At 39.4% G+C, this 11,594-nt stretch overlaps 1 protein-coding gene across 3 annotated transcripts in view; it reads left to right on the top strand.

Moving 5' to 3' along the window:
* Positions 1 to 223: 223 nt before the first annotated feature.
* SPNS3 (sphingolipid transporter 3 (putative)) overlaps positions 224 to 11,594 on the top strand; it is a 30,137-nt gene continuing 18,766 nt past the window's right edge. Inside the window, exons 1-7 of one of the 3 annotated variants that reach the window (XM_041126889.1) lie at positions 224 to 512; positions 4,233 to 4,298; positions 4,736 to 4,872; positions 5,404 to 5,555; positions 6,454 to 6,520; positions 7,465 to 7,655; positions 9,625 to 9,687. In XM_041126889.1, coding sequence (XP_040982823.1) covers positions 305 to 512; positions 4,233 to 4,298; positions 4,736 to 4,872; positions 5,404 to 5,555; positions 6,454 to 6,520; positions 7,465 to 7,655; positions 9,625 to 9,687 — 884 coding nt within the window. In that variant the 5' untranslated portion in view covers positions 224 to 304. Of the gene's footprint in view, positions 513 to 4,232; positions 4,299 to 4,735; positions 4,873 to 5,403; positions 5,556 to 6,453; positions 6,521 to 7,464; positions 7,656 to 9,534; positions 9,688 to 11,594 lie in introns of all 3 variants that reach the window. The other 2 variants (XM_030029168.2, XM_041126890.1) reach the window with 2 other exon arrangements.

Raw genomic sequence — 11,594 nt, 5'->3', positions numbered from 1 at the left:
TTTTATTTCTTGGATGCACAATGGATTATTTTGCTTTTGTTTACATTACTTTTCCTTGTCTTCAAGGTATAGCACTTCCATGCTTTTGCTTTTGCAAAAACACAGGACTGCAGCTTCTTTCTTTGTAAAGTTCTTTCTTCCTACTGCAAGGAACATTTAATTTCAGTTTTTAGTGGCTGGGCTTCAATGCCGGAAATGACCGTAGTGATTGAAGTTCCTCATAGCCTGAAAACAAAATTGACGTGTAGCTTGGTGTGCTAAGGAAACACTTCATAATATATGGCGACTTTCTGCGCTGGGAAACATGCAAAACCCCAGTGCGCATGAAAACACCGACTTGCAGCCCCAGCCACCTCCTGAGGAGCAGAATTATGGAGCTACTGCAACACATGTGAGACAAGGTCCATTTGTGTCTGTGTCAAGGAATGATCCAGCAAAGAGAGATTACCTGATAGCTGCTGTGCTATGCTATGCGAATTTAATAAATTTCATGGATTGGTTCATTGTACCAGGTGAGAGCCTATTTTCTTCTTCTAAGGAAAAAGAAATTTAACTTCTCATCAGCTCTACTTACTCTGTAGTTACAAATGTTTTCTAAAGTAAGGATATCCTTTATGTCTTTTTAATTTTTCTCGCTTATCTGCTTTAGCCTGTTGGCCATACTCTTAATGAAACTTCCAATTATAAATCTTGAAATACTAATAAATGTTGTATTAGTTATTAATGGTTAGTAGACTGTTTATAAAAATCACATCTGTTAAATGCTTAAGATTCATATTTTTAAATCTAAGGCTCTTATAAACAGACTTTAGCATACAGAGCAACTAGTCTATTTTTGTGTCTGGATTCTACAGAGATTTGACTAAGAAGCTTCCCTTTATTGTATACAGCAGCTTACCAGGCCTTCTTTGGATCTAGTAGATCAGATATGACATTCCTTTATCTGAAGAATGGTGATGCCATTCCCCCTATTAAAAGTATAAAAATTATGTTATCTTTGTGCGAGTTTGTTTAGGGGAGGCTTAACTTCCTCATGATCTGCTGGAAATTGTGTGATTTCTGCAGTCAAGAGTGTAACATGATTGTGTAAAGAGAACAGACACCCACTTCCTTAACCATCACCTACCAAATTTACGCTTGTTTTCTAATAAATAATAGCCTTCTTCCAAAACGTGATATTTAAATTTTTTTCTTTACCTAGCCATGAAAAGCAAAGCATTGCTTCTAGTAAACTGGTGGGAAATGTTTTTTTTTTTCCTCCCATGTAAACTGTGGTCTGTGTAAATTCTTCTGTTTAGCATTACTCCTAAGCATCTACCATGCTTCTAGGGATCTGATTTATAAATTAGGAGGAAACACTTGTTGTGAGCTTGCTATATTTTAGTTCTGAGTGGCCTGGATATCATAAATGTTTTAAAACCTTGAAAAAACCCAAAGGATAGATTGTTAAATTTGGAATTAATATCTAGTGACAGTAGACTAACTAATTATTTTTACTACTTAGACCATTCAGAAATTTAAGACGTTCGGTCAGTATCTTTAAAAATTGAGACGCTAGTGGGTTTAGGAGTTTAAGCTTTTTTCTTTTGAGTACTTCTTAACCACACATATAAGAGAGAAGGAAACAAGTAGGACTGCATGCTGGATGATACTGCAAGACTGTTAGTGAAAAACTTCAATGTATGAGTTCTATTGTCAAGTAACTTTCCCTGGAGAAGGGCAGGGGACAGGAGAGGGTGAAAATGTCTTTGAGCAAGAACTGCGATGCTTGGAGGGTATGCACTTGGAAGGGCAAGCAGTCATTTGACTCATTCCAGGCTTTGAACTATTCTTTGGCTCCTGTACATGCTAAGAGCTTAATATTTTCAAGAAGGCCTGTGAAGTAAAGCTTGCCTACTTGTTAACATGCTCAGTTTCTTGTGAGCGAGGTACCTTCAGGGACATGTAAAAATTCAAGAGCAGAGGTGGGGATAGTGTCCAGGTCTTTGAAATACCAAACATCTACTTTAATTACAATATATGACTAAAACACTTTTTAGTTAGCTCTATGACCTCTTGGGCCATGTGTGAAATCTGTAGATTGCAGTTTATAGCACAGCAATATACTGTTAATCCGCTAGAATTCAGCTGTATTGCAGAATTCTTGCATCAGTACTTTTGGGTTTGGCTGTCCATATGTATGAACATATTGTTAAATATAAGTCAACAGGAAAACTAAGAAGGAGAGGCTTAAGTATTTGTTTAAAAGTAAGCTGGTGGCAGTTACAAAGCTGTGGTTTCCGGGCAGTTTTGCTCACAGGCTTTGACAGAGTTTGCATCAATCTTCACACAGAAAACAACCTCTTCAACTTAATTGTCTGCTGCAATTGAGTCTTTAGTTTTTCAAAAATGGTGATCATGCAGACTTTTCCCCCTCTCATCTGTTACCCTGTTCCAAGCTGTTCAGATCAATGCTTTGTAATTTGCCAGTAACTGGTCAGGCCAGTTATTTCAGTTATGTGGAGGGGATAACATTTTAATGCTGCTTGGTGTGAAAGTTAGTTTGAGATGAAGTTGTGGTTCAGTTCAAGTCTTGTATTAGCTGTGATTTGTTCTAAATACTCTATTAGCCCAAAACTGAAGTTCCTGTAATACAGTATTTCTGTGTGTTGATAATCGGCTACCAGAAAGAATAGATACAATTGATTGTCCTGTTTTAATGATGCAAAATGTTTGAATGAAGTCACTGACTAAAACTTCTGAGACCATTAGGAAAACCCTAAATGCAGAATATGTTCAAGAGTCCTTGAGAAACAGCTATAAAACTGGTGCTGCTGGTAGGCTAGACCTTGATCTACACTGTCTTCCAAGTCACATCAGTAAACAGTGAGGAGACTGATTATGCTACAGCCACGGGGACTGTGGGAGACCGTGGATTTAGCTTTAAACTAGCTGGCTCAAGAATGCTTTTAAGTGGCTGCAGCAGCATAGTATATGGCATAACATGTAAAATACACTGTAGGAGTGGAATAGGTATCTCTTGCTAACTTCACCCTGAGCTCCATTCTACTGCAGATCAGCTTCTGTGAACATAGCAAACAATTTACACAGGACATGTTTTCTTAAGTGGTGGCTTCATCCTCTTAATAATGTTTTGATTTTTACTATTTTGGCAAAACTAAAGCTGCATGAAAAAGAAATTTCTGTTTTAATTTATATCTTTCAATATCAGAGTAAAGGTATGTTTAGTCAAAGCAGTATCTTCTGCTATTTTTAATTTTTTTTTCAGGAATATAATGCAGAAATGCAAGATAGGTGAGAAGGTAGATTTGCAGCCTTGGCATGATGTAGAGATGAAAATGACCTTTTTGTCTCAACAACATTCATGCATCCGTGAGGTACCAGATCCGTGGATCTTCCCTCAGTTTGTTGCTTTTGTGACTTTCTTCCACACTTTTTGACAACTCTCCTAACCTTTTTCCACAGCTATTGAATGGTTAGAAATCACAAATAATGATCACTTTTTGGTGAAGTTTGTCTGTCATTGTCACCACTAAAAATGTTAATTTGTAAATATGTGTTATCTATATCTCATCTGATCTCCGCAAAATAGTCATGGAAATATGAACAGAATTACACAATTGGAACCATGTTCTGAAATACAGTAGTATTTCCCTGGCTATGGGCTGATTTAGCTACCATTGGCTAATGAAGACCGTAGCCATTTGCATCCTGAAAAATCCAACATGCACTAATTTGAATACTGTATATACTGAAAATATTGACAGTTATTCTTAACAGAAGGAATTTCAATTCATCTTAACATTTTAAGGTCATTAAGAAAATTTTAGGATTAGCTGTATGAAGATAGCAATCTCCTGGCTGCAAAATTTTGCCACTGTTTTGTTCCACATTGTGTCCATTAAACTTTGAACCGTCAACTTTTTATGTGCTTACGTACTAATGGTGCGAAAGAAAAGAACAGTTGAGATTGAAATAGTGGGTAAACTGACTCTTATAAGACCTATCTAGTGGAAGATCATGAATTTTATCTATAGAGATAAGAATTTTTATTTCTCTCTGTATCTGTGCTTGTGGTAGAGTAATGGTTTACATGGAAACTAGTGAGATAAATGGACTGCAGTTCTTGCAAGCTCTGTTCTTGAAACAAATCTTTGAGTTGGCAAATGAACAGAATTACAAGGAATGAGCAGGGTACTTTGCTGTCATTCAGTGTTTTGACTCTTTTGCAGGGATCCTGTTAGATTTACAGAAATCCTTTGAGCTTAGCGATGGGGATACAGGTCTACTGCAAACAGGTAATAAAATCTCTTAAGTGCAGATCATTTACTTTGCCTTGCTTCTATGTGATCTGTTCCTAAAACACAGTCTAGTTACTTATTTCCTCTAGTGTGTGGTATTGCTCACTTCCACTTGTGGGCTGGCTAACTATGATGCAAAACTGAAAGGGAAGTCCAGGGAAGACTAGAGTTGAGTCCTTCAAAAATCCTACAGCATGTGAATTAGAAAAGATGAAGGCATTTCTCCAGAAATACAGAACTTGAGCAATTCACACGTTGTGTTTTCATATAGTTTTTTTTTTTAATCTGCATTTATCTTTTTCTAAATATCAGTCTACCTACCAGTTCTACAAACAGCCTGCCTTAAAATATAACCTGAGTTTGTCTGAGGGGTGAGGAGTACATATGATAAAAATAATTTGACCAATATTGCCTTTGCCTTCTTGGATTTCCAGTCTTCATCTTGTGTTACATGCTGGCTGCCCCTATCTTTGGATACCTCGGGGACCGGTACAATAGGAAAATCATCCTTGGAGCTGGTATTTTCTTCTGGTCTGGTGTAACATTAGGTAGTTCATTCATCAGTGAATTGGTATGTTGCTTTTTTAGAAGGTACTATGAAAATAATCTGCATATGTCTTGCAGGAGTTGATAGAGTCCTTCTCTGATCACATTTGGAAAAGTTATCAGCACTCACTCCCCAAGCCTGGACTAAATGGACTTTGTGCAGGAATGCTTTATGGGGTGGTGGCGTCCAGCCTAGGCAATGGAGAACCCACGTATTAATGTTGCAATTGATGGGATCTTGCTTTTGTCCTGAATGTTTGTTGATTATGACCTTAGAGTGTAGCAGCTTGTTCGGCAAGCTTGTGGTCTATCGACCCTATCCTGTAATTCCCTCTGGGTGTCACTCTAAGTCACTACTGTGCAGAAAGTAGAAAGCACAGCAGTGGGGTGGGAGGGAAGCAGGTGCGAGTGGAGGGAATACAGACATATGCAAAAGGCAGTTGAATTCTTATTTCCTCTGCTACATTTGATCCACTAAAATGCCCCCCTTTAATAGTAAGCTTTCTTTCTTTCTTGCATGGGCTTTTTTGGACTATAATATGTCTTTTGCCTGCAGTATTACTGGATATTCTTTCTTTCACGAGGACTAGTTGGCATTGGCACGGCCAGTTATTCCACAATAGCACCTACCATCATTGCAGACTTGTTTGAAGAAGGAAGAAGGACCACAATGTTATCTATCTTCTATATCTTCATTCCAGTGGGAAGGTTGGTTTTCCTGCTAGTAACTGACATGCCTTTTGAAATTCTGTCTGACCATGCCTGCAATTCAACATATCCTGAGCCTTGATTAGACAGATTTTGATGTGTATCTGCAATGGCTCTTGCAAAAGGATTTGTCACTTGCTTAGCATGTTTAAATAGAGCTGGTTAGGCTTAATTCTGTATTTACCTTCAAGAAAAATTTGCTTTTCCTCCCCCCCGTATTTTTTAGGGAGAATCTAAACTCTGAGAACTGGTAGGCTTTGAATAAAATACTGAAACAATTCTAAAAGAAATATGTGCATTGGGTAGGTAATTTATTTCTGGGTTTTGGAAGACAAAAGCTTTCAGATATTTGTTTACTTGGCAAATTTTTCAAGAACCCTCCATTAAATGTCTCCCAAGGAAGAATTGGCACTTCCCTCTCCTCTTTTAGTTAATTGACATTGTGTCTGAAGAAGAAGTGAAGAAGGGCTTTTTAAGTGGTTCAGAGTCATACTCTTTATTAGAGCAGGCAACCAAGGCTGAGCCCAGAAGGCAGATTACAACTAAAGGAATTCCTGCAGGGCTTAATTCATGTGGCTAGCACAGAAAAGAGTGAATAATAAACTGCTTTATGGGCTGTCTGATCCGTGTTTGCAGTGTCATTCTACAGAATATGTATTCCAAGGGGAATCTGGGACATTATTGCCACCATCTCAAGTTCGCTCTTAGGAGGTTAGAATCTCTTTTTAATACTGGCTGCCAAGTAGACTACCATAGACCATAAGGATTGTTTCTGTTTATGCATTTTGAAAACTATGACAGAATTGTTCTCTGTGCTCTCCTTAGCTGGCAAGACATGTCATTTCAGCCAGCAAAAATTCATTGGTGCCTACTGATTATTCCTTTCTGTTGCTTACAGTGGTCTTGGTTATGTCCTAGCAGCCGGCATGGCAGATATCACAGGTGACTGGCACTGGGCATTCAGGGTGAGTTATTCACTTTCATTCATGGGGCTGAACCATTCACTGTAAAATCAGAATCATTAGTGGGGTTTAGATTACTTACGTTCATTGTGTTAAAAGAGGAGAGCAGTGGAAGGACTTTCTGCTGTCTGACTGGTTATGAACTTGGTGTTTAAGAGAACTCTTCCTGCAGGACAAGTGGAAGATTTATGCCTAGCTCTTGCAGAATGAAAGCAGGCATAGGTGAAATTGTACAGCAGCCAGGGCAGGTGCTGATGTTCCTCTTACCTGAGGACACACTTGGAATGGTTGTCAGTGCACCAAGACCTCCTCAAACAGAGGAAACTGAAGGTAAAATGATCATTATGCTGGTAGCACCAGTATAGTTCTTCAGGACAATAAGGAGAGTTTGTTTTCTGAAACGCTGTTGGGAACAACTTGTATTATTTGAGGGTTTCAGGAAAAACCCTCCTCTGTTCTGGGCATGTCATCATGATGACTCTCCATACTGAGTACCTAGTGCTTTGGAAGTACTTTGTCAGATTCTCCTAACTTATCTATAAAATTAACTAGCAAGTACAGGATGAGTGGGGAAGAATGTTCACTGGAATAACAGTCTGATGTTATTCAGATAACACTGATGACTGCATCAGTGATTCTTCCAGTTGTGGTCAGAGTACTACAGTACAATTTTCTTTCTTCACATGTTTTTCTCCAAAATCAGAGGGAGCAATCATGTATCTGTATGATGGGGAGGGAGGATCTATTATCTTTCCTCCAAAGTCACCATAAATCACCAAAGTCACTCTTCTTCTTTACAAATATGACCTATAAACAGCAAGTCACATCTATTTCTGAACATATCTGCAATTTTCTGATATGTAATTCTAACACTGAATTTGAATTGCTGTGGAGTTTTCACTATAAGAAAAGAAGTATCCTTGATCTAACCAGCCTTGTGTCTACAGATAACTCCTTGCATGGGAGGTCTAGCACTGGTTCTTCTGATTCTACTGGTCCCTCGCAGGACCCAAAGAAGGACAGCAGCCCACAGAGCACTGAGCATCTCTGGCACAATACGAGTAGCAGCTGAGAAACCAGGTGTACAGAGAAATGCCAAGACTACTTGGTGTCAAGATGTCATATCACTTGCCAAGAAGTAAGTGATTTTAGCAACAAAGGTTCCCTCCATTGCAGAACGACCATTCCGTTACTAGAAATATGGCCATCAAGTCCCGCTCAGCTTCTTTGTATCACATGCTGTATACAAGATGATTGAAACACCTTTAATAAAAATTTTTTTTTGACTCTTTTACAGGAATGCTACACAAGGGATTAAAAATTTCTTTGCTTCTGCTATCCTCTCATTTTGAGGAGGGGGAAGGAAGCAAAGTTATGATGGCAGTGTGCTCCTATTTAAATCCAACTCTACTTTTTACTAAGTTTCCCCTTCCCTCTGGCTTTAACATGTAGGGTAAGCTAGAATAGTAAAAATGCATATTTTGCAGGTGTAACTTTATTTGTAATTCTTAGTGCCCGAGGAAGGCTGGATCAGCATGTCTCAGGCAGTCTTTATATGGTATTTGCAAGCCTGCTATGCCTCTGATACAAGAGGTCAGAGTCTGTAGTACCCCAATATGGTTTATAAAGTAATTGTACATGTGTTTTGACCAGCTAACCTGTTGGCTGGCAGATGACCCCTTCCTTTTAACCACACAAAAATTAAAGTCAACACCAGCTGACCTGCAGGACGCAGTAAAATACTGATTGCAGCAGGTTTCTCACTCCTGTTAGCCTGCAGGCCATGAAAGCCCTTGCCGGGGGCTGGAGGGGAAGAGATGGATCCGGTTGGAGAACAGCAGGTGCCGCTGTGCAGCTGCGCCAGACCCGGCTCCGCACGGCCTGTGCCCGCAGGCTGCTTCCCCGGGGTCCCGATCAAATGCTTTTAGTTAAAGACAAGCCCCTCTTGCTTTCCTGGGATCTTGTCTGTCTTTGGAGTCTTCCTCTTCTAGAGGATCCAGCATTTTCTAGTTGACGGTTAGATTTGCATCATATTTGCGTCCAGAACAGCAAGTACCTTAGAGATGCAGTTTGTTGGATCACAATTTGTAGGCAGTACAGTCTGAAGTGAATAAAAAATGAACCTTCCTGACTTACATCAATGTTGCTTTCCTACAAAGATATCCCTTACAACTTCCAGCAATGTTGTAAAAATAGATTTTTAAAAAAAACAGGTGATTGCACTTTTAATCAAGTCCAAGAGCCCTTTATCTTTAGAAGGCGAAGAATTAGGTTCATATCTTAACAAACCCTCTAGTCTGGTGGTCACCTGGTCTTCTGCAGCACTTTTATTTAGTCTTAAGATTGCATACCTCCCTATTGACCTCAAAGGGGCCTTTCTCCTAAACTATTAACTAGAAAGAAACCAGTAAAAAGTTAATTTCCTCTTAGAATAGGGCAGGAAGGAGACCAAGATTTGGACATTTTTTTAAAATGCTTCTCCTTTTGTCTGAAAATTGTCTGTGCAGACTGAGAGTCTATTTTTACTTACTCAGGTAGAGTTAAGGAGTGCTTCAGCCACTGCATCTTAACAGTTTGAAAGACCCAGCTGTTACTCTCATTTATACTGGTTACACAAACAATGTAAAACCATCCTGAGGCATTTAGACTTGCACATAGAACACTTTCATTTAGCTTCTAAGCCATTAAATTCTTGCCCACTCTCTATTGTTGTAGTTCTGCTATCACAAATTTCACAGCAATTATTTTAGCAAAAGTTGGCAATTGAATATGCAAGAGACCAGGACTGGGATTTAACATGAAATCAGGTCATACTCTTTGGTCTAATTAGTACTTTACTGTTGAAGTTCATAGATAAAGCCTCATCAAAATTCCTATCTTCAAGGGATTACGTTTTCATTATAACATGTCTGAATGAATTGTTATTGATGAAATCCTCGATATTGCAGGTAGGCTTTCCCTTTTTCCTCACGCCCCATTCTTTCTAGGATCTCTCATTTCTTTCTTTTAACTTTCAGTTGGAGTTTTGTCTGGTCCTCGCTGGGTCTGACTGCCATGGCCTTTGTTACTGGAGCCCTGGGAATGTGGGTACCGCTGTTTCTTTACAGGGCTCAGGTTGTCCAGGGCCTTGTATCACCATGCCTCCAAGAATCATGCAATTCATCTAACAGGTGAGGTGTGCATGACTGTGGAAACACACTTGGAAACACTGCACAGTGCTAAGTCACAGTTTGCTTCTAAAGGCAGAAGGTAGGGTGTGACTGCAAACACTTCTTGTGAAGGCAGTTGGGTGTGAATGTTAGACTAAGTTGCTTCCAGGTATGCTGAGACACTCCTATTTGTTTGTTTGTTTATAATCACTCAGTTAACTGGAATGATGCTGCCAGTCCTATTTAAGTAAAGTGGAAAGAAGCAGTAACAGGAACACTTGCAGGGAAAAGATCAGCTTTAGCAAGGGGACTTCAGTTGACAATTGACTGTGCACCCCAAGCTACTTAAGTACTCATTTAATTATGTTTATATCCTATTACCTTCTTGTTAGTCTGTTTTTAAAACTCCTGCCACATTGGCCAGATCATTGTGACTCCCAGCATAAAGCAAGCTTGATACAGTTGATCTAGTATCATATCATTACATCAAAACAGGATAATTTGGTCTTATGAGAAACTGCCAGCAGACCTCCACTTACAGAGGCTGTCCAGACCAATAAAGATTCATGAATAAGTATGAAATGTTGGATGGACAAGGGGAATTTACAACAGGAGAGGACTCTGAAGTAATCATAATACAACTTTTTGGAGATTACTTTTCCCCAGCTAGGAAGAGAATTTTTTTCCTTACGGTGTGTTATCCAGAATAGAAAAATGTATTCAGTGTTCCTCTTGAGTCTTCATGGCTACCTTCAATAACAGTACCACTGGGACACTTCTCTTCTATGTACTGACTCCCTCCAGTGGCCTCCGTACAAGTGTCCCTACCTTTCTTCTGGAGGAATCCCAAATCTGGTTTCAGTCTCTGCCTTCACTATGGATTTCCATGAACTAACTGCTTACTACATTGTCTTTCCAGGTAAAGACAATTAAAGGGAAAAGCCATAATCATATCTTGAGTGTGTCCTCTGGTAACTGGGTTTTTTGCTTTTCTGCAATGGAATAACCAAGTCAACTCAAAAGTGGTCTCTGAGTTGTAGTGTTACTGGATAGACTGAATAGTCATCCACAAGTACCTCAATGGGAAATGCAATTGTCCTTCCATGGATGCCACCATTGGCACATTACTTAATAGCGAATAATGCAGAGGAATGGAGTGAACTCAGGAGTCTGGCTCAGGGCAGGCAGAGAAGGGAAGCTGAACAGTTGTTCAGCTGTATCTGTTAACAGATACAGTTTAAATACTTCCTGTATTAAGCTGAAGGTGTTAGCCTATGTTTTGTTTTCTAATCCACCTGAATTATTATTCCACAGTAGTGTTGCTAAAGCAGACATGGTCTTCAGGGAAGTAAAATAGAGCACCTGATAGTTTAACCTCATGTACTGCTTCTTACAGGATGCTTTAAAAATAACCTTGGCATAAGCTCGTGCCAGAAGCAGCATAAGGCCAGTTTTAGACTGTTAGTCCAGGAGGATGTAAAAAACATAATATAAACAACCATGTCAGACCTGTAGCTGATGGTGCTGGAAAAACTAAGCTGCACATTCCCAGACCTGCCCAGGGCTACTTCAAGGACGTTTTTCCCTTCTGCCTGTTCAGCAGTTGCAGGCTTTGTTTAAGGATCAGGGTTGTGTCGCTTAGATTCCCTGGAAGCACAAATTCAAATGGCACCACAGCTGACTCAGGTCTCAATTCTTTCAAGGTAAATAAATAGGAAGTATAAAGTTTTTATTCAGGTCTTTGTGCAGACACTTTTGAACAGATCAGATAGATAAGTGAACATTCTCAGACCCTAAAAGATCCCATAGTCGCCTTTCCCTAGGACTAGGCTTCTGTACTTTCCTACTCCCTGTCAATTGACCTATGCTTGGATTTAGTTTTGGCTGTTCCCTTTTCTTCCAGCTGTAGGTTTATTTCAGCTGCAGTT

The sequence above is a fragment of the Aquila chrysaetos genome, chromosome 10 (assembly GCF_900496995.4).
Source record: "Aquila chrysaetos chrysaetos chromosome 10, bAquChr1.4, whole genome shotgun sequence".
NCBI lineage: Eukaryota > Metazoa > Chordata > Aves > Accipitriformes > Accipitridae > Aquila > Aquila chrysaetos.
Note: the sequence above shows the minus strand (reverse complement) of the source record. Positions and strands in the feature narration are given on the sequence as shown.